Source organism: Varanus komodoensis, unplaced genomic scaffold (genome assembly GCF_004798865.1).
Source record: "Varanus komodoensis strain SLA01 unplaced genomic scaffold, ASM479886v1 scaffold2, whole genome shotgun sequence".
NCBI lineage: Eukaryota > Metazoa > Chordata > Lepidosauria > Squamata > Varanidae > Varanus > Varanus komodoensis.
The window spans coordinates 9,188,552-9,210,631 of NW_025335568.1; the positions used below are offsets into that span (position 1 = coordinate 9,188,552).

Consider the following 22,080-nt stretch of genomic DNA (forward strand, 5'->3'; position numbering starts at 1 on the left):
GAGATGCTTTCAGGGGTTTGAAAACAGCTGCTACATCTTCTCCATTTGGTGCACAGCTGGTCTATGGAATCCTTTACCATAGTGATGGCCATCAGTTTAGACTGCTTTAAAGGGTGATTGGACAAAGTCATGAAAGAGGAGGAGGAGGGTACCACTGGTCGCTAGTCCCGTCGGCTGTTGCTAGTCCTGATCTCCAGTATCGGGGGGAACTCTGGGAAAGTGCTGTTGCAGTCATGTCCTACTGGGGCAACTGGTTGGCCCCTTGACCAGATGAATCCTTGGCCTGATCCACCAGCCTTCTTTCTATGTTATTTTCCCCACTCCATTTTCTCTACTTCAGGGAAGCCATGCCCAGATGTTCCACATACCACTGGAGAGGTCTGCCATTTCAAGACCTCTTCAGTGGTGTGAAGCAACGGATGTCACTGTTTTCTGCATCTTGACACTCTGGGATATGGTCTCCCGGAGAAGCTTTTGCCATGCACCTTAAGAGTCTTTCATCTAGTCGTGCTGCCACAGCTCCTTAATATGAGAAGCTGCTATAGACAGGGTGAAACTGGAGCGGTGGAGCTGGCCAGCCTCCCTCCCACCCTGCTTTGATCTCTTCCTTCTTCAGAGTGCCACTTCTCCTGCCTGTCCTGCACTGCGGGATCCTCACAGAACTGCACGGCCTGCAAACCTCCCCAAGTTCTTTACGAAGACCAGTGCCTTTCGGAGTGTCCGGAGGGATGGTATCGCCAGGACGCGCATTGCCACTGTGAGTCCACACACTGCCGACCCCTGATTGTGACAAGACACACACCAGAGCAGTTGACGGGGCCTAAAGAATCGACTTAAATAAAAATGATGTTAACCGATTCTGCAGTGAAATGTAGAGGGTCTTAAAAAAGACTGTAGTGGCCACCAAGCAAACATTCTTATATTTTATTCTTGGCAATGTGCTGGTGTCAGCAATGCAATCTCCTGCATGAATTTAAGTGTGTTTTGTGGCAGAGGGCAAGGTACAGGTGGGGAGAGGTTTTCTATGTCTAGAACAACCTGCTTTTGCTGCCTGTTTGTTAAGGAGGGGGGATGGTTTCTGCCTTAAGGCAAGATCCTCTCTGTGAGCTGAATCTGACTCACCTGAGGTCTCAGTAGGGCCCTTTGGGGTTCCCCAGGTGGACCTGCCCCATCTCCTTCAACCAACTCACAATATTTTGGCATTTCTGAACTTTTGTGCAGTTTTTTCTCCCATTCCAAAAGATTGGAATCCCTCTCTTAAGGCTCATGGTAAGAGCTTTTATCTAAACCTGCTTTTGGAATTTTGGGCCTGCTCCTTTCGCCCTTGGCCCTTCTTGCCTCTGAAATGCAGCCCCCAAAATCTTCTCTGAAATGGAATTTAGCCCGCCGGCTGGAACAGGTTCGGTCCTTGCGGCTGGCCTTTGTCCCAACTTGCTGCGGGGATGTGGTCCCCAGGGCTCCTCCGGCCCAGAGAAAGAGCTTCTCCATCTGAGCCGATCAAGGGCTGAAGGAACGGCAGCGTAGCGCAGCCATGGCTGAACAGGCCTGAGACTCTGGAGTGTCTCCTTCTGTTGCAAAGGCCTCTGTGGCAACTTTTCTCCTCATCCTTGCCTCCAGCCTGGCTGAAAGTAGCATGCATGTGTTCCATTTATGTCGATCGCCACAGTGGTGGCATCCTAGCCAATGTCCAGCCTTCCTGGCCTCCTACAGTAGCCATGCCATTGACTGGGGACAATTTTCTGTTTCAGGGATGGGCAGAAGGTAGATCTCCAGATGTTTTGGACTTCAACTCCATTTAGTCTCTGCCAGCGTGGACAATGGCCAGGAATGCTGGGAAGTGAAGTCCAAAACTTCTGGAGAATTGCCATCTACTCACCTCTGCTCTGTCTGAAGCTGTCTTCTCTTTGAAGGGCTTTCTCATCCAAGTCCAGTATAAAGATCAAGTGCCATTTTGAAATAGCCATTCAGCGGTGAGTGCTTGGACAGCAAGACTGAGCAGGCACAGAGATCACAGTCTTGCCCACTAGAGTGATTCAAATTAGGGAATTCTTTCCAAATTTGCCTCTGCACATATCAGTCAGAATATATGCCTGTTTTATGCAAGTCAGCAATCCTCCTTTTGGGTGGTTTTCCTCCTCTTAGGCAATGAACCTCTCTAGAACCAGCCCATCCCTCCCTGTTCAAACTACAGAAGCAAGAGAGACCATTGCAATGTTATGTGCAATGCCCAGTAATGTAGACACGAGCTGGCGCCAGCTCTCGGAGGCCCAGGTCACTGTCTTCTCATCTGCGGTGACTTCATCCTTTCAACTGAATATGCTAGGGCCCATTATCTGCCTCTGCGTGATGTCTCTAAATTCCACTTGGTTAAACCCGTAAACAGAAAACCTTTCAAGATACCTTGAGAGGAACAGTTCAGATATACACCCTCTGTTATTGTTGTTTTTTTTTAAATCAAAACAGCCTGAAGGATGGTGGTTATGGTGGAAGCCCCAAGTCTTGCTCGTTTGTCTGAAACTTCAAAGTCATGATGAATGTATCTTCTGTAAAGATCCCATTTAATTTCAGGCTGAGCTTGTGAGGATGGATCCTGAGGAATGCAGGGCTCTTAGATAACGGAGAGCTGCTTTTTTTATTTCGTTAATGAGAAATGCCTATGAAAGTATGCTGCTGATATTTTGGGAGGCCTCAGGATAATCTCTTTGCCACAAGTCGACAGGCGAGATAAACCCTCTTTGTAACTGTACTGGGTTATTGTTTCTCCTTTAGAGACTGCCACAGACTCTGAAGTTTATGAAGGAGGAAATGTTGCCAAGTTACAGAGAAAAGAGCGGGTCGCGGTTGGTTATTATCTCGCCCGCTCTCCTGAGTACAGAGGACCTGAACACATATGCGTGGAACAGATGGTTGCATTTCAGTCTGTGGCCCAAGGAGCAGGACAGAATAAGCTCTGGATAAGCAATGGCGTACAGCTGCCCTTCCAGGGCTGGTGCTCAGCTCTGCAGCTTACGTAGCAAGATAACTAATCGAGCCCGGGTGAAAATTCCAGAAGCTTCTCAACAGGATAGCACACCTCTTTGTCAACAGATGGCTTTCCTTGCTTTTGAACATGTCCTGTTCAATGCAAGCAGTGCGTTAGCCGGGGACTTCTCTCCTGCAGCAGTGTGGCTGCGAAGGAAACATCCCCCGTTTCTATCTCTCGATCTGAATACGGATATTTGTGTTCCAAATGAGCGTGCGTTCACTGCAGGCATGCATTTTGTTAAAGCGATTGATGGTCTTAGCAAAGCTGCCTCTTGTCATTCCCCCGTGCAGCATGCCACCCTTCTTGCAAGACATGTGGCGGGCCTTCGGAGGACGAATGTGGAGCGTGTCACCCCCACGCCACTTTCGGTGATGGGAAATGCCGCACCGCCTGCAAGGAAGGGCACTACCTCAACCTGGTGGGGTACTGCATGGGTAAGTGCGTACCAACACTGTGCTGGAGAGCTTCAGCTGTGGGGTCCTGTCAACATACAGCTTTGTCTGCTGCAAGTCCCTGGAGGCTGCTAAGCTTGAAGGTTTTGCCCCGCTTCGAGTTTCTAGGTGAGCTGACTGTGGAAATGAACCTGGATTTCCAGCATTCTGGGCGCTTCGTCACAAAGGGGCTGTTCTTTGTTATTCACAGTGCCACCGACTTAGGAATTAAGCATGTTGGCACAATGGCAGCATTATATAAATAACAGATTATAGTAGGCCTCATGTATTGTCTTCATTCGTTTGTTCGTTCATTTGTTTGATTTCATAGTGGAAAACAGGCTTGAACTGGCTTTCCAGGGCCAGCTGCGTGTGCGTGTGCATACCAAGAATATACTACGTATGCAATATGGATGGCAACAAACACATTGTTTTAAAGTTGTCCTCCATCACCATACCCCAGACTCCCCTACCACGATCTCCAGTGTTGATTTAAAGCCCCCTTTTGAGTTAACTTGGCATACAAATGCTAACATCGGCAAAGCTATTCTCCTTCCCAGCCTTGAAATGTTTGAGTCCCTGGGAGCTCCTAAAGCCTAGTTTAAGGGCAGACATGGAGGTGCAGTGGATTGCACGATAAAGTCTCCCTACACGGACATTCTGAAATATGTGTGGGTTTTTTCAGGGGGAAGAGGATATTTCATGCTTGAATGCTTCTCTGAGTCAGAAGCAGTCCTGCTAATTTATCAGTGAGAACGATAAATAAGAAAAAATTTCATCGACATGCTAGCATTCCATGTGCAGAGATCTTGTGATACGGGGATCAGTTAAACAGGCAAATCCGACCCCTATTCATGTTTGGGACTGAGCCAAAGTCTTTCTAATAATCTGCAAAAAGTACCCCTCCTTTGGTGGATGCTCTGAACAAGAACAGCAAGCTTTGCCCATTTGGTGTTTGCCCAGATCTGGTGTGGTATTGTCTGCTCGGAGTTGTCCAGAAGTCAGTTCTGAGTGAAGGCGATGATTCCTTTCCTTCTCAGTTCTTTTTGTTAGGTAGTCAAATCTGATTGGCTATGTAGTGCCATAGTGATGGTGTTCTGTCCCCTGATTGGCTAGGATGACTTCATCAGGGAAGCGGAAGCAAAAAGAAAACAGCACTAGGTGTGAAAAGGAAGTGTTTTGTCATTGAGAAGGCTATATTTTTGTGTCAAAACGCTTATATAAGAAGTGGTACAGCCCTAACTCTCAAGTAGTACAGTCCTGCAAAGAAAATTCTTGGCACTTTTTCCAACATTATGGAAATTTCAGCTCTGAGTTTCTTCTGGAGGTTCTGTCTTGGGCTAGATTTTGATAAGTGGCTTGGGGTTAATATTATGAGTGGAAATAGGTTTTCTTTATTTAATTTTCAACAGGTAGCCCTTCCGTATATGCTTTCAGACATATACATGGTTTTTAATGCAATGCACTGACCTACACACCCTAATAAATGACATTTTAAAAATGTATGATATTGGTCTCTTGTGAGACAAATGGATTAAGTCTGAAGCAAGCAGAGTTCTCTTAAAAATGAGATTCTGGGACTTACAGTTGCATGGAAACGGTATATTGGCAGAGCACTGAATGGTGTGCACCTTATCTTCCAGGAGAGAAAGACGTGGGGGAAGAACATAGGTAATTGTGCTGTGTTGCTCTGTGGATTGTTCCTCTTAACTTTCCCAGTCATGTCAGTCCAACTTTCCTCCACAGAACGCCATTCCGTTCACTCTCCTTCCTGCCCCACCAGTCAAGTCCACATTCTTTAGCCAGTGATCTTCTTCACTCTTCGTCAGGTTGTGCTGGGTTCTTCCCTGCTTAGGTCAGTCCCACCATCTGCTGCCAGAGATCTTCTGTATTTCTGCAAACTTTGGGGTTCCCCGTACCTCTTCCTAATTCTCTTTCATGTGTGAATGGTGCGTAAGCAATGACCCTTGTACCCTGAACAAGAGAGGTGGGGAATGGTATTACTTAAGTCAGCTTTCCCTAACCCGTGCCCTCTGCATGTTTGGGACTATGATGCCCAGAATTCTTGACTACAGGCCGTGCTGGCTGGAGCTCATGGGAGCTGAAGTCCCCATCTGGAGTGCGCCAGCCTTAGAAAGACTGGGATAGACGTCAGATGCATTCCACTGAGATTGGCTTCTTGCCCAAGTCCCACTGAAGTGGATTTGTCCTGTCCTCTTGTTCCAGTGAATGGTTCTGTGTGTGCCGTGGGCTGATTGGCCCCTGGGCTTGTTGGAGCAGGGGAGGCTGCTAGTTTTGAAATGCTGCTGCAGCAGCAGGGGCATTCTGGGGATTGTTGTTACGTGCAAGCGCTTTCCCCACTTTCCCCATGAGTTGTGCCCAGCCTGCGCTGTGCATTACACAGACCTTGGCCAGATGTGGCTAATTGTATTTACATATTTAAAGGAGATGAATCCTATTTTAAACTGTCAGGAGGGCGAGTGTAAGCACTGCCTGGAAAACACTCTAGTCTCTTCAGAGCTTTCCTTTGGCCGGGTTTTTTGGAGGGCCTGCTTTTGCACTTATCAAAGGAAAGATAATATTAATAGGTCTTATGCCAGTACTGAAAAGCTTCCAACATAGAAAATGGATGCAAAGAAGGCAAAAATGCGAAAGGATCCACATGGTATCATTCCCAACTTCATCTGTGCAACCCTTTCCCTGTTTCACTTCAGCAAAAAGACTTACTTCTTTGATCTTGAGAAATCATTTTTCATACCTTATTTGTTCTCTCCCCAATACACTTTTGTGCACGGCAGAGTTATTATTTTGTCTCCTTGAAGCGGAAGCCAGGAATGAGATCAGAGCAGATTTTTATAGAAGTGGAGTGGTGGGAGGGAGAGAAATATTTGTACCTTGGTTAGTTCTGGTGCTTTTTCCTTTGGACACCTAAAGCAAAAAGGGACTGAAGCTGGAGAGGAAAGTGAAGTTCTGCAGGAGAGCACACTGTGGACACTGCCAGCTTCTGTTTCTGTTCGCTCAAGTTAGCAGAAGAACGTAAGATGAGCCATGCTGGACTCCCACAAGTAGGACAGGAGCACAATACTAGCCTTCCGCCCAGGTTCCCCGGCAACTCGTATACAGAGGGGCATATTGCCTTACTATTGGAGGTCATAGAAAGCCATCATGACCAGTAGCTGTGGATAGTCATCTCCTCCATGAAGTTGTCTAATCCCCTGTTAAAGCCCTCTAAGATGGTGGCCATCATATAATCTGTATCCTAACTATGCATGGTCTGAAGTTCTTTTTCCCCACTATCCAGTTTTATGAAACGCCCCTGTTGGATTCTAGTGTTATAAAAGCCATATCTGCACCCCATTTTGCAGGAAGGATGTTGGGTAGCAGAGCTGGGGCCGGACATCCCGGAGAGCCATTTCTGGTCAGCTTAAGCCATGGCCCTCCAGATGTTTTCGGACTCCATCAGTCCTCATTATTGGCCGTGTTGGCTTGGCCCTCTACAAGTTGAAGTCTAGCAACATCTGGAAGCCCACAGATGTCCCACCACTTATATAGTCTATACTGAGCTAGATGGGCTGACATGGTCAAAGAGGGTATTGGTACTCTGCTCCTGGTTGCCAGGTGTTGGGCAGACAGCAGGTTCCAGGTGGGCAGGTTGAAAGCTGGAGAAAACAGCCTGGGGTCCGAGGGGCCAGAGGTGGGGGCAGGCCAAGCATCCAGTTCCAGAGAAGATGGTGGGGCAAAGGCTCCAGAAGTCGTTGCAGCTGCTTATAGTCATGAGTTGCTCGGATGGGTTGGCAGGTCTTGAGATGAGGGACCTATAGGCCTAGGGGAACAGGCATCATCAGCTGGAGGAATCAGCTGGCAAAGACTGTAGGCAGTGCCTCTGTGCTAGGGCCAGCCCTGTCGCCGGGCAAAGTGGGGTCGTCCTCCCAGGCAGCCCTTGCTGGGCCAGCATCAGCGTCCTGCCAGCCATTCTCCTCCGTCGGAAGACAGAACTGCACATGCCTCATGGCCTGGCTTGGATCCCCTAAACTGACCGCATGGAGTGAAAGATGCTATCATAGCACCAGCGTTGGAACAAGATTCAGTCGCCAATCCAGTTGGCTTATAAACTAGGAACGGGGGAGGGAGACTGCCATTTGTTCTTTGCTTCAGGGAGGAAAACCTCCTGGGACCAGCCCTGCCGTGCCCTGCAGTAATTCGCCAAGCAGTGTGGGACCAGGGCAAATGAGGTGCACATGTCGCTCCATGCAAAGAGTCTGACTGGGCTGGACTTGCAGCACCTGGGGGCAGCGAGCTAGTGCGGAACAGCTCTTGCCTCTTGCCGGCCCCCCCCCTGAACTAGCCTGGCCGTGCAGCTTCGCCAGCGCCGGCGTGCATCACGGGACCAGCGGACCAGTGATGCCCGGGGACACCGTGGCCTGGGCTGGCTACCACCCTGCCTGTTTGCTGGATCAGGGGACTTTCTGGCTCCGTGGCTGAGATCTATCAGGAAGAGAGGAGCTTGCCAAATGCATTCCGCCTGTGTGCCGCGCATCGTCAGGTACCTTCCACTCTGCCATCCACTCAGTGACGAAATCAGATTTTGCACAGACGTGGTTCCGAGGTGTTTTCGCAAATTCACACTTCCAAAAATGTGCAGATCCACCCAAAATCTACAAATCCTCCAAAATGTGCATTTTCATGCTTTATTCCATGGGGGCAGATATGTTTGATTAGTAAAATTAGAGTGAGTGGAAAAAACAAAATAGCCCATAATTCTGTGGAATCTATATATCTCACAAAAAGTTCATGGAATCATAGAATGGTGGAGTTGGAAGGGGTCCATAAGGCCATTGAGCCGAACCCCTTGCTCTGTGCAGGACTCCAGTTAAAGCATCCATGACGGATGGCTGTCCGGCCGCAGTTTGAGTGCCTTGAATTGGCCCACCCCAAATCTGTGGTTCAGCAAAACAGAAATCAGGGTTTATATGAACCCAGCATGGATTGGACTCACAATCTATGGAATGCGCTCCCCAGAGAGGTCCGCCTGGCGCCATCGTTATTTGTTTTTCGGCGCCAGGCGAAGACCTTTTTATTCAAACACTATTTTAATTGTTAATATTATTTATTTATTTTATTCTTTGACCAGGGCGACTTAATTTATGCTGTTAAATTATATTGTTTTATATTATGTTATTTATTTATGATTGTGAGCCGCCCTGAGGCTTCGGCAAATGGGGCGGCATAGAAGTTCCCTGAATGAATGAATGAATGAATGAATGAATGAATGAATGAATGAGGCTTTGGCGAATGGGGCGGCATAGAAGTTCCCTGAATGAATGAATGAATGAATGAATGAATGAATGAATATCTCTGCAACCAGAGAGCCACTGTTATGTACTGGTTAATAGCACGGGACTGGGACTCAGGTGATCTAGGTTCTAGTCCCTGCTCAGCCAAGGAGCCAGCTGGGTGGCTTTGGGCCAGCCACAAATTCTCAGGCCAACCTACCTCACAGGGTTGTTGCGGGGGGGATAAGATTGAGAACAGGAAGAAGAGAATCATGTAAGCCGCTTTGAGCTCTTTGTAAGAAAAAAGCAGGATATAATTATTATTAAAAAATTTAATATTTTCTCAGCATCTCTAGGTTTGACAAACAGACTAATAGTCCAGAACAGCAACAGTTGAGCATCACTGACAGCAGAGCACTGAGTCAGGAAGGAAGGAATGGCTACAGCAAAGGTATCCAGCACTGCCCTGCCACCCTCCCGTATGAACCACCAGAGGTGGCTGCCTCGCTCCACTTCGTGGTTAGGGCTGGCCATTCAGACAGCTTTGCAAGATGGGCAGAGCAAGAAATAAAACATTCTTTTCTGACTGCAGGGTACTCGGTTTAAGATATCCCTTTTAGGCAGCTTCATATGTCAGGAAATAGTTTACTGGCATCTGAAAGGGATGGAAATAGCGAGAGATTATTATTCTGTCTTCCTACCCCTGGAAACCCCCGTTCTGCCTTGTCTGCAGCTTTCTAATTAGAGATAGAAAGGATTTCTCTTGGCAGAGCGCAGCCTGGTCTGAAACTGCCCCTTCCTCCCATCTCCTCTCCTTGACTTCTTCGTAAGAAATAAAGGCTCACCCAGGTTATCCAATAAGTATTTTGAACAGGATTTTGTAGCAACATCTAGCAGAAAAATGCTTGGACTTTATCTTACAAGCAGCTTGTCTTGCAGTCAAGACTGTAGGCAGTGGATAAGTTATTAAAAGCTCCAGAACACAAGTTGCATGCATGCATTATATCCCTATAGGTTAGCATATAGCAAATTATTATGCATAAACTTCAGCAAAGTTCATTTCTAAACAGCACCTATAGACCACCTTTTCAAAAACCGAAAGTTTCATTAAATCCTGCGCTCACAGTGCTATTGCAGGTGGCCATTTATCCTTCCATGGTTGTTATATTCTTCTTTTAGTTGTCAGAAGGGTGCAGAAAATCCATTTATGTTGACCTTGCATTAAATTCCAGGAGACAGGTAGGCGGTTCGAAAGGCCATGTGCATCCTTATACATTAAAGCACTTTCTATGACAAAATTTATTGGAATTATTTCCTCCCGCAAAGAGAAGGTGCTTGTTGGGCATTGCCAAAACCTAAGAAGAGAAGCATGGGCAGCTTTACACCTCCAGTCATCTGCCAGTTTCATTAAGCAACATTGTACCATGCAGGAGACCCGAAGCTTCAGTTTTTGCTGAACTGAATGTAGCTTAAGATCTATGACCCATTCCAAACTAGGTAACAATGGAGCACTCCATTGGCTGGCGAAAATGGGCTGGTCCAGTTCACTCCTCCATTCTTGGTGGAGATCCAGGGTATTATATTTATTCACCAATAACAGAGCTACACATGTAGCTTGTAGGCCAGTACTGCTGCTCAGCCTCAGCCAGTTCTTGCAGTAGCACAGATGGCTTTGAAGACGCGATGGCTGTACTGTGTATTGGCACAGTAATGTGACCCAAATTACCAAGAGACAGGACTCTCTCTCCTGCAAGTGCAGGCTGCAGTACTCAGAAGTCCCTAAACCTTTTGGGCTGGTGGTACTTTTGCAACATCACCCAAGACTTGATCTCCCATAAGGAAGATGGCGAGACTTCTTTTTTTAAGTAGTTGCCCAAGAACCTATGAGCAAAGCAGAGATTTTATTCATTTATTTAAAGTTTTTATATGCTGTCCAAAACTAGAGTCTCTGGACGGTTTACAAAAAACAAAACAACATTCCAACAAACAGCACACTGCATCCAACCATTAATGAAAAAATCAAAGATAAAACCAATTAAATGTTAAAATGCTGAGAAAGTAAAAAGAGCTGTTCTGAGCTCCACCACTCTTGCAAAGCCAAATAAAGATAGCAGCAGTGAGTACCCGATAACTCTTCAGCATGCCAACCTTGCAGTTAAAAAGCCCATTTAACATCTTAAAAAATAAAATAAACATCAAGAGAAGCAGGGAGCCTATACAGAGTTAAGAGAACGGTGCAAGAGACCCCAGGAATCCTCTGTTTGCGTCTTTTCAATTCTGGGAAGAGACAGCGGGGGTGGGGTTGATGTCGGATGATGAAATTAGGTATCATCTGGAGAAAGTGGATGAGCCATTTTGCTCCCCTGCCAGTCTAGAACTTGAGGTCATGCGAGGAAACTTTTCACCAGGACAGGCAACACAATGTCCTTCTTCACAGTGCGCATAATTCGCTTATTGAACTTGATGAGGAGGACTGCAAACTTACATCTCTTTGGAAAGGATGCGGATAGGTGCTACATCTGTCTGTAGCTGTTGTTCATGAGGACTTGCGCAGCCTTTGTCAGTGGCAGTAGGTCTGCTGGTGCGTGCCGGTTGCCGAGGGGCAGCACTCGGAGAAGGTTGCTGCTCTTGCAGAGAGGGGCCCGTCTCTCGCGCATTGGTCTGTTCAGATTGTTTCTGAGGAAGAGGCAGATAAGGGTGAGCTGAGCACTTGGACATTTTAAGGTGACCCTGTAAGGTTTCTCAAGCAGCGGTTGAGAACCAGCCCGCCATGAAGCAGGAGGAAGAATTTGGGGGCTTGAAGGGAAGGGGCCACAGAGAGAGCTGCTTGACCTGGTCAGGGGAAGGCAGGTGAAGCAAGCAGAGCAGTTTTGACGTGTCCAGCATTACTGCTGTCTAGCCAAGTGGCCCCGAAGGGAGAAGAGGGAATTTCCGTTTGGATTCGACTCTTACATGGGCAGATGCTTCTCCTGCGTTTCAAGAAGAACGCTACTCAGATGTATACTGTTCCATAACCAGGTAAATTCTACTAAAAGCACTGTGCTCCTAAGCTTTTGTTTGAGTCTGCTGGAGAGGGAAAGAAGGAAGTGGCCTGCCCTGGAGAACCCACCTGTCCTGCTTCTGGAGTTCCCAAGGGCAATGGGTTGGTTGTTCCAGGAAACAGGATCCTGGGCTAGGGAGACCTTTGATCCGATCCAGCAAAGCTGTTCTGCTTCTGCCCAGTTCCAGAGGTGGCATGTGATAAAATACGGACCTGTCTTCTATACACCTGTGGAAGCTTCTATGTGCATTGTGGGAGGGATGCAAGCATAGGTGGAACCATCCCTCCAAATAAAGCAAACCAGGGAGCCCACTCTGCATGTCAGAGCTTCAGTGCTTCTCACATATCACTGGACAGGTTGACTGAGTTCCTCCTTAAATGCCCAAATCTCTTGCTGTGCATCTATGGAAGCCTAAGAGATGGTTACCTGCATGTTGGGAGATTAGTTCGTTGAGTTGGGCTTGGTTCAAGGAAATCTTTCTCTTAGGAATTCAGGAAGGACGTTGTGACTGGGGTTGAGACTGAGGCCAGGGGCTGTCAGGAAATGTAGTGGGTGGAGCGGGAGCTGTAGCGAAAATGAAGTCAGGGGAGGAAAGAGTTGGGCAGCAGTGAAATGAGGCTGGAAGGGAAGGGTCTTGGAGAGGGACTGGGAGGAAGAGAAGAAGGCAATTGAGCCTGGGCAGAATGGACTAAGGAGGAAAGGATCATAGAGGGAAAAGAGAGAGGAGAGCTAATTTGTGGCAAAAAGTGGGGTGTTTAACTTAAAAGGATGGCCTTGAAACCTGGAAATGCGGGGGGCAAAATGGTACAGTCAGGCAATTTACTCTCTGCAAGACTGTTACTCTGCAGTGTGCTTAGCATAATGGTTATACTGGCCCTGAACTAAGAGCTTCTTCGGGAATTGGTTTACCTGTCTGCTTCTATAACGTGAAGCAAACTTTCGCCTTCTTCAAAGCACCTCTCCCTGTGGTTTGTAACATTTAGGCATTTGTTCTTGCTGTTGCATTACTTAGCTGTGATCGGTTGGAAAATCATGTATTGTCATAAACTGCATAATTTGCATACATTATTCCGTTCCTTCCAAGCTTAAAAGATTTGGCTTGGCTTGGCTTGGCTTGGCTTGGCTTGGCTTGGCTTGGCTTGGCTTGGCATGGCATGAAAGTGGGTTTTTCACTCGTAATGAATGGCAGGCCCTGTCGATGTTGTTCCTGAACCTCAATCTCTTTTCACTTACTGAAATGTCTCTCTGTGAATTTGTCTTTAGAGGATATTAATCATCTGTTAACAAGTTGCTGTCACATAAAACCATGCAACTGAAAGCATTAAATTATATCACATCAACTATGCTTTAATACAGCGAGGAATTTTTTTTTTAGGGAAAAGGAAACCTCCTCTTTCATAACAGTATTTTCATAGCTATCACTCCATCGATCAGTGTTGAGTGTTAATCTAGTATTTTCTCTCCCTGACCCTTAAGCCAGAACGATGTGTTAGGGACTTCACGGGAACTCCATGTCACATATTACTCTTCTGGTACCTCAAGGGAAATTGTTCACCAATTGCAAATTAACTGCAACAAGAAAGCCTGGGGCAAAGAGAACATTTTTAGTATGAGAAAGACAACCATTATTATCTTTTAGAAGTGGTGGCAGTTACTTGACTTTAAAGGAGACTGTGGGCTATGTGAACCAATTAGCATGCATAAATTTAATTGGGAGAATGTCTCTTAAAAAAGCAAGAATGGAAAGCATGGAACAATGGTGAATGCTCATGGAAAGGAAAGGAAATGGAATGGGGGTTTGGAAATACATATTGGTACCCAACGTTATCCTCGTAAGAACCCCATGAGATTAGTTAAGACAAGTCATTTGCTCAAGGGGACACAACAGGTTCACTGCTGCCCTCAAGATGCCGGTGGCCTTCCTTGCCCCTCCCACAAGTGCTACCACATTTTTTGCGGAAATGACATGTGGCAATTTTCTGAGGGAGGTTGTGTCCCAGTAGTGCAAGGTTTTGGAGAGGGTGCATTGGTCCCCAGATGCTGAAGTGGTTTATTTCTTCCTTAAAATAAGCGACATGGCTGAGGTAAACTTTGAACCCATCCTCTCGGGTTCAAGATGTGGAGGCTAACCGGCTCTCATTGTGACCTACCAAGAATGTTCTAGCTTTTGAGAATCCAGTCTTACTTTTAGAAGGAGCTCTCCAACAAAACATGAGCCGTTTCTGTCCTGACCTCTTGTCAGTATCCTGGCACCCTTATTACTTGGTTTCCAGTCACGCAAAGGGAAATGTACGAGAAAATACCCCAGTAGCTTGTGGCCTAAATGTTTGCCGGCTGAGTCAATGAAGATGCAAGGAAGGCACAATTTATGTAGGTCTCTTCCACTCCTTTTTCTCTCTGCAGATGAGGGGGCATTACTAATCCTCAGTTACTTATTTTAGCTTAATTAAAGATTGTACCATCTGCTGGTTTCTCAAAGATGGAGAACAAACCAAGATGCTAGGCCAAGAGCAGATGCCTTGCCAGAGGCAAAGAGGACTGGGTTCCAATTTTAACCAAGAAGTAACTGCTCTGGAGGTCAGGGGAAAGGGGATGGGATGAGGGTCAGGGAACAGGAGCACTTGGGGACCCTGCAGGGCTGCATTAGTAGACCAGGAGGCCAAGATCTGGGCAACTGCCCTGAGGTATCTTCCAAGAGCCTTATCTTCTCAACTGAGGACCCCATGAGCTTGCTACCTTCTGAAGCCGAGCAGGTTTGGATCTGGTCCATGCCTGAAGGAAGGGTCACTTGGACCCTGCATGTGGCCACATTGAATTCTGTGATTGAAGGAATCACAGGTGGGAATTGGGAAATAAATGCAACAAATAACCAGAATCTGTTGCCTAGTCAATGCCCTGAACATTGACGGAAGGCACAGACGTTCAGTCAGGGCATATCTGAGGCATTCTGTGCTGTGCTAGACACTCTGTCCGTCCCTCCCACCCTCCTTCCAACAATTTATATCCTGTCTTTCTATGCAAAGATACTCAAACCAGCTCATACAATGAGCAAGACAATCATAAAACAACACTGAAGTCAGACGAGAAGCAACAAAACATTATGCAAAGCATGGCAGAAATAATGCAACACACGGCAGTCAGAATCACTGTGCAACATGAGCCCCTTCAACTAGCCACCCCAAGTCCCAAAACATTTTGGAACAGCACAATTGTGGTATCAATAGTGACGAGTTTCCCTTGGGAAGGTGCTGTTATTGTTAGGGGTGGATGGATCCATCAGCTCCACTTTCTGTCAACCTTGTCTCTAGCAAGCCTCAAGTTCTTTCTTTTCCAAGTGTGGTGATATTTGTAAATGCTGGTAAATTCTTACCAAAAGTGAACAGAAATGAAGCACTCACCCATTTGCACCAGCCAAATCCAAGAGGAGCGACTTCTCCCAGCTTGTGCAGGACATGCTGCGCACGCTTTCTGTAGGGTTGTTGCAGCTGTTCAAGGGATCTGGCTGAATAGTCAGGGATTTAAGCCCAGACTTTTAAGATCCAAGGTACTCAAAGCCCTGTGCTTGGATGGACAAATCTGTTAGGTTCAGTTTCCTCCCCAACTGAATTTTCTTAATTTTAAATTTTTCTTTAATTTTTCTCTCTCCTTAATCTGAAGATTTTTGCAAATGATGGCACATTCCTGTCAACTGAGATGAATTTCTCATTTACCCCTCTTGCGTACTGTCTTATACAGGCAGTTCCCAGATTATGAACATCCAAGTTGGGAACAACCTGTGCTTACGAATGAACTGCCATGAAGCCTGTTTTTAAAAATTACTGCAGAAAATCATCATCACCATAGAGAGAGAGGAAGTGAAAGGGGAAAGAGGGAGGCCTCCAAAGCATCATAGAGAGAAAGGAAGTGAAAAGGGAGAGAAGAAGGCCTCTTCCCATTTGGAGAGGGAAAACTTTCCAGCATTTCCTTTCTGCAAAGAGGAGGCACTGGTGAGTTTGGAGGGGGGTGGCTAGAGGTTCATGGTTTTCCACTCTTGGGGGATTCTGTGCCCCTATCCCCCATGAATGTGGAGGGCTGACTATACGTGATCATGATTTACATTCAAATTTTACTTAAAGAGGAATTTCCATTTTATCAGGAACGGAACGTGGTCATAACCCAAGGGCTGTCTGTACCCCTGGAACACCTGCTCACCCCACTTGCAGGGGATCCCCACAATCTCAGTGCTGCAGATGGAGAGACTCATTGTCCTGTTGGTGACCGTAGGGTGTGGAATAGAGGTTCTGACGTGGATTGCAGTGTTGGGGTGTGGTTATGTTGGATGGAAGGAGTTCTGGCCTCAGGCCACTCAGCACAATCCTAGGCACATCTCCTCAGAAGTTCCACTGGCCTGGCGCCGTCGTTATTTGTTTTTCGGCGCCAGGCGAAGACCTTTTTATTCAAGCCTCATTTTAGTCGTTAATGTTATTTTTATTTTAAAGTTTTTGGCCAGGGTGACTTATTTTATACAGTTAGGTGTATTTTATATTGCTATTTATGTATTTTAATTTGTTTATTTGTAAGCCTCCCCGAGGCTTCGGCGAATGGGGAGGCCTAGAAATTTTCCAAACAAACAAACAAATAAATAAAATCATTTGTACAGGATTGTAGCCTAAATGTCAGAAATGGCTGGTTCAGTTGGGTTAAAAGCAGGCTTGGAAACCAGTGAAGATGAAACCATTTTATGATTGTGTCATCTGATCTTGAGGATCCATTGAACAATCTGTCGGACACATTCTGAACCAGCCAGAGTTTCCAGTCCATCTTCCAGGTCAGTCCCAACGTCATGGCAAGTTTCTTCCAGCTCAGTGGGGTAGGTCTCCTCATGTTCCTTGCCTTGGTGAGAGGCTAAGAGGGAGCAACAGAGGAAATTTGGCTTGCTCTTCAGGGTGGGAAGCTGGCACTGTACAGGTTCTTCTGGAGAAGTTCTGTCCTGAGAATGATGGGCTGTCAGTGTGCATTGAAACTTTCAGATTAGATGGTACTTGGGACCATGGTGCATCTCTCTCCCTTTGTACCGAACAGCTTGCAATTGTATTCTGGACGAAAAATCAATGGAATCTTTCTTCCTTTTTGTTCAGTGGGGTGTGTGAGAGGCATAAAGATAAATATGAAAAGAAAATATTGGCATGGTGATAGCTGGAAACATTAAAGAGAATTCTGTATTTTCTTTCTTCCTCCTTTTTTGCTGGTTCAAAGGGAAGTGCTTGTGAAAAATCTAAACAAGTGCTTATCATATAAAGTGCCTCTTTTTTCCATATCCCCTCCACCACTGGTTCCCACTGGTCCATCAAATCCACTACCAGCTTCTTCTTTTCTCACACTTTTTGCACCCTGTGGGAAAGCTCAGTGGTGCGATGTGTGTTCTTTGATGTCTACATGGTCAAAGCAGAGCTGCAGGATAGAAGGAGACCCCCCCCCCCCCAAACCACCACTCAAAAGAAAGAATAGCTCATTTATGGGGACTGTGTTCACACACAGCCAAAGTTGTATAAACTCTGCAGCCAAATGCATATACAATGGCATTGAACTTTGGGGAACTAATCTTTTAAGGTCCTTTTTTGTGTGGGTGGAGTATGTTTTTCTGGGGAGGTATACATTAAAAGAGGCAGAGGCTTGAGTCAAACAGCAAATACCAATTCTTTATCTCCTTTTGCAACCGTTTCCATCTCGAAAGTGTACTCTACAGCAAATTCCCTCATTTTTTCAGCAGAGCTTGTGAAGGACATGAAAAAGAAGTGTAATGAGAACATATTGGCAACGGGACAGCTGAAATGAAAATTGTCTGAAAACAGGAAGCCGCTTAGTAGAACACGCCTTATGGGACATCCATGTCTTGCAAAGCTCTTTGCTCCTGGCCTTAGCTCAGCAGAGCTGCTATAAGTTGTGCAAAATGAACAATTAATTATACATTTGCACCTTGTGCAGACTTATCCTTGATTCAGCCCTGAGAGCAGAAAATATCTTAGGGAGCTGGAGCAGAGAAATTCTCAGAGGTAGTACCAAATGGCTTATCCTAGCAACAGGTTGCTGATACAGACAAGTTAGCGCTAATAGGTCTTAATTGCACATTCAATTACACAAGAGCAAATACTCTGCATTATAATGGGGAACATATTGCTCCTAGCAAAATTAGTTTATCCCCTGCTAGTCTGAGGATTGAAGCTAAGGTCAGAGGGACAAGGGAAGTCTGTGGGATGGGGTGGCCCATAAAATTCGAGTCCCTGCAGGTACATGCATCCGTGATGTTGCATCCCTGTAACCCTGACTCCAGCACTTTGCGCTGTGATGTGGATTTCTCATTGGACTTGCCCCGCAGTCTTTCCCCTGCTGTCGGTAGCCCCTGCGGCAGGGGAAAGGTTTTGCCAAGTCTGTGTCTTCTCAGAGTATCAGATGTTCACGTACTTCTGCTTTGCCCCATTTCCTCTGCAAGTGGAGAAATTTAAAAGTTTTTCGCAAGCATGGCTACCAACACATGCATTTCTGTGCTCTGTTTGTTTTTTCATTACCCGCAAAGTTCTCACCCATCACTACTGGCGCACTGAACGAGTGCCTTGATTTCCTTGTGTTCCAGCTGGAGCTCTGGCACACCAGACATTCTGTAACTAGGATCATTAGGAATGTAAGACAGAGTCCTTACAATGTATAACAAACAAGTGGATCCTAGATCAGATCAAGCCAGAACTTCCTCTAGAAGCAACATGGACAAAACTCAAGCTGTACTACTTTGGGCACATCATGAAGGCAAAAATTCCTGGAGAAGACCATCATGCTAGGGAAAGTCGAAGGCAGAGGAAGAGAAGGAAGACCAGATAGGAGATGGATGGATTCCATCAAGGAAGCCACTCCTGAACTTAGAAGAGTGGAGCAGGGCTGTCATGGATAGGACAGTTGGGAGGGCTCTCATTCATAGGGTCTCCATAAGACAGAGGCAACTTGACAGCACCTACGAACAGCAAGGCAAAATCCAGTTAAATACAAAGTGCCTTTAACCCCTGTTAAGTCAAGCTGTTTCTTAGATCCCTCCCACTGAAACCAGTGAGATGTTAGCATGTCAAGATAGCTTTGTTCGTTCATTGTCAATTCGCTGTCGTTGGAACTTGAACGGCTGGTTTCCACTAGGAAGGCAGCCCCATGATTGCTTTGCTTTCAAGACAGTCATCATTTCCCTTATAATTTTCTGAATCACGGTAATGAGGATTAATTTGGCTTCCAGGATCCCTTACATGGTCTCAGCATTGCATACAAAAGACCTTTTGAAATGGCTTTGGTTCAGGAGAAGGTCAGAGCCTTTTGCTGAGGGGCTGCCGCATAAAAGTGTGGATGGGGTGGGTCTGAACCAGCCCGATCTGCTGTGAATTCTACTCTGAAACAAGCCTTGGATGGGCTTGGGACACTGCTGTTTTTCCTCTTGGGAGATGTACTAGCCTTAGGACTTGGGGCAAATGCAGAAATGGTGCAGGAGATTCCGGTCCCTGAAGCAGAAATCCCAATGGCACTCAGTCCTGCCCCGTGACACCAATATAAGCTGGGGAAAGACTGACCTTCCAGGTGTGGTGAAAATGGTTTCCACTCCCTTTTGCTTCATCTTAAGCCATTTGCTTTGAGGGTGAGCAAAACTGTCTTGACGGGATCTCTTCAGAACTTGCAGTGCTTCAGTGTCCTTGTTTGCATGACACAACAAGCCACGGTGCGTATCTATCCATGGCGGGTTCTTGAGCCATCTGAACCCAGATTGCCTCCTGCCGGGTGGCTGGTTGTTTTCCATGGGATGTTCTAGGGGCTGCTCAACCTGCAGTGGGTTCTCACATCATCCAAGCCTGGATGAATAATCCCGCCGTATATTGAGGGAAGTGGCAAACTGTCAGGTCGGAGGAAAATCCTTCCCATATTCCCCAGTCTTGCTCCGCCTAAGTCCTTCAGGGTTTTGTTTAAAATCCTACTTCTGATAGCCGTTGGAAACAACTGGCAGCATAAAGTTGGGGTTCATTTGTCCACCTTCCCAAGAACCTGGAGTCTTGGAAATGAGTAGAAAAGTTGGGGGTCATTGCTACCTATTAGGTAGCATAGTCAGAACTCTGGCATCTTGGTGTAAAGAGGGGAAAGGTCAACTTGATAGCTCGACCTTTGGCAACTGCCCTGCCAAAAACCCAGTTTGAAGCTTCTCTGGATCAGTGCCTGGGCTGTGTACCTGCTGCAGTTCAGCACACACACCTTCGACCCATCCAGGACATTGCCCAGGTGATCCTTCACCTTTCTGGACCTGCAGAGACTACACTTCTCTGTAGTTGCACAAGTCCAGGTTTTTAAAAATCCAGTCATAAAATGTACTGGGCCACAGCTTTTGTGTCCTGTTCTTTTTTAAAAAGGTGGTTAGCCAGTGATAGGGAGCACTGGGAGTTGGGACCACATCGCGCCAGTGCGTAAAAATCAGTCGTAGGCAGCAGTCCATTTCAGGGAGCCAGCGACTCAAAGGGCCGATGCTTGCCTTTTATAGTTCTTCATGGCATGAGTCGGCATATGGGAAGAATCCAATTGGAGGTGGAGAGCAGTCAGAGACTCGGGCAAGGCTCCCTCGACTCGGCCTGCATCATGGCAAGCAGATCCAGCATCAGAGGAGGCCTTGCCAGCAGTCGAACCCCATTTGCTGCGCAGGAAGCTGCCCCCTTCTGACCCCCCGGCAGGAACTGTTTGGGCTGCTGCACCAGGTGCGGAAGAAGGTCGGCCGTGTGGGGCTCACCAGGATTAGAGTCCCGTGCAACCGGTAGCAGCGGGACTCTTCTGTGCCACATGCAGCCGCTGTCTGGGCAGCTGCACCCGATGCGGAAGAAGGTTGCTGGTCGTGCAGCCTTTGTTCCACACGTGTTTGTGGGCTTCCTCTCCATAAACCAGGCTAGGCACAAAAGGAAGTCCCCCCGTGCCAGGGGGAGGGATTTCTGTAGGGTCCCTCCCAATCCTAGGGGTGAGATTCGGGTTCTTGACGGATTGCCCATGCCCTTCGGCCAGTGAGGTCTTCCCAGTGCTACGCCTGCTTGAGGAACGTCCATTCCATGTCTTGGAGAGAACATTGCTACATCTGACGCTGATTCTGACGAAGAATTGTCCTCAGCCAAGCACCTTGTTCTACTTTCCCAGCAATTATAAGCAGTTAGTTTTCTTTCCATTGAGTGGCTGTTGTATTACTTCAGTTTTAGTTTTTAGAATTCCCTTTTGCTATATTGTGCTCATTTTCTATAAATATATTTCTGTTGTACTGCTCCCTTGGGAATATTTTTGGTGGTGCTTTTGTTCTCTTTTGGAAGTGGACTGTAATTAAGCTAAATATGGAAACTTGTTTAGGAATTACACATAATCTTCTTTTTAAAGTACCCAATTCCAAGTTCTGGGAGAGCAGGGTGGGGCATTGCATTAGGAACCTGCTCCAGGTAATGAAACAAGCCATCAATTACACAACTCAGCTTTATCTGGCTCACACTGTTGTACAAATAGATTGGGCTGCCTCTAGGCTACCTTGAGATCTTTGGAGGAGGGGTGGAATGCAAATGTGATCAGTATTCTAGCAAAACCTCAACACTTTTCAATAAAAATTAACCTGCTGGATGAGGTGAAAGGTCCAACTTGTACTCACAGAGGTCAGCAAGACTCTTCTAGGAAGCCTCTGGCAGGACATGAACAGAGAGCTCTAGGAAAGACGTAATCAAAAGACCTTGGAGTCAAATCAGTTGGGATCAACTAAGGCAATGGTGGCGAACCTATGGCACACGGGCCACATGATTTTGATGGCTGGAAAGTGTTGAGAATGGGCAGAAAAGATGAGCTGTGCAGAGAAAGATCCTCAAGGAAGGGTTTTTCAAAATCGCCCTCTTTTCAATGTAACTTTACCCCTCTATTAGGGTTACGGGTGTGCACCAGGGTAGGGTTAGGGTTAGGAAAATGAGGTGTCCTGGCATGATTTTGATGACTGCGATGTGTTGAGAATGGGCAGAGAAGATGAGATGTGCAGAGAAAGCTCCTCAAGGAAGACTTTTTCAAAATCGCCCTCTTTTCAATGTAACTTTACCCCTCTTTTAGGGTTAGGGCTGTGAGCCAGGGTAGGGGTAGGAAAACGAGGTGTTCTGGCATGATTTTGGTGGCTGGAATGTGTTGAGAATGGGCAGAAAAGATGAGCTGTGCAGAGAAAGCTCCTCAAGGAATGCTTTTACAAAATCGGCATTTTTAGTGTAATTTCACCCCTCTATTAGGGTTAGGGGTGTGCACCAGGGTAGAGTTAGGGT

General features: G+C 46.6%; 1 protein-coding gene across 1 annotated transcript in view; it reads left to right on the forward strand.

The window, feature by feature from the left end:
* FRAS1 (Fraser extracellular matrix complex subunit 1) overlaps nucleotides 1–22,080 on the forward strand; it is a 192,974-nt gene that overhangs the window by 52,839 nt on the left and 118,055 nt on the right. The window contains exons 16-17 of the mRNA XM_044428485.1: nucleotides 617–757; nucleotides 3,316–3,459. Coding sequence (XP_044284420.1) covers nucleotides 617–757; nucleotides 3,316–3,459 — 285 coding nt within the window. The remainder of the gene's footprint in view (nucleotides 1–616; nucleotides 758–3,315; nucleotides 3,460–22,080) is intronic.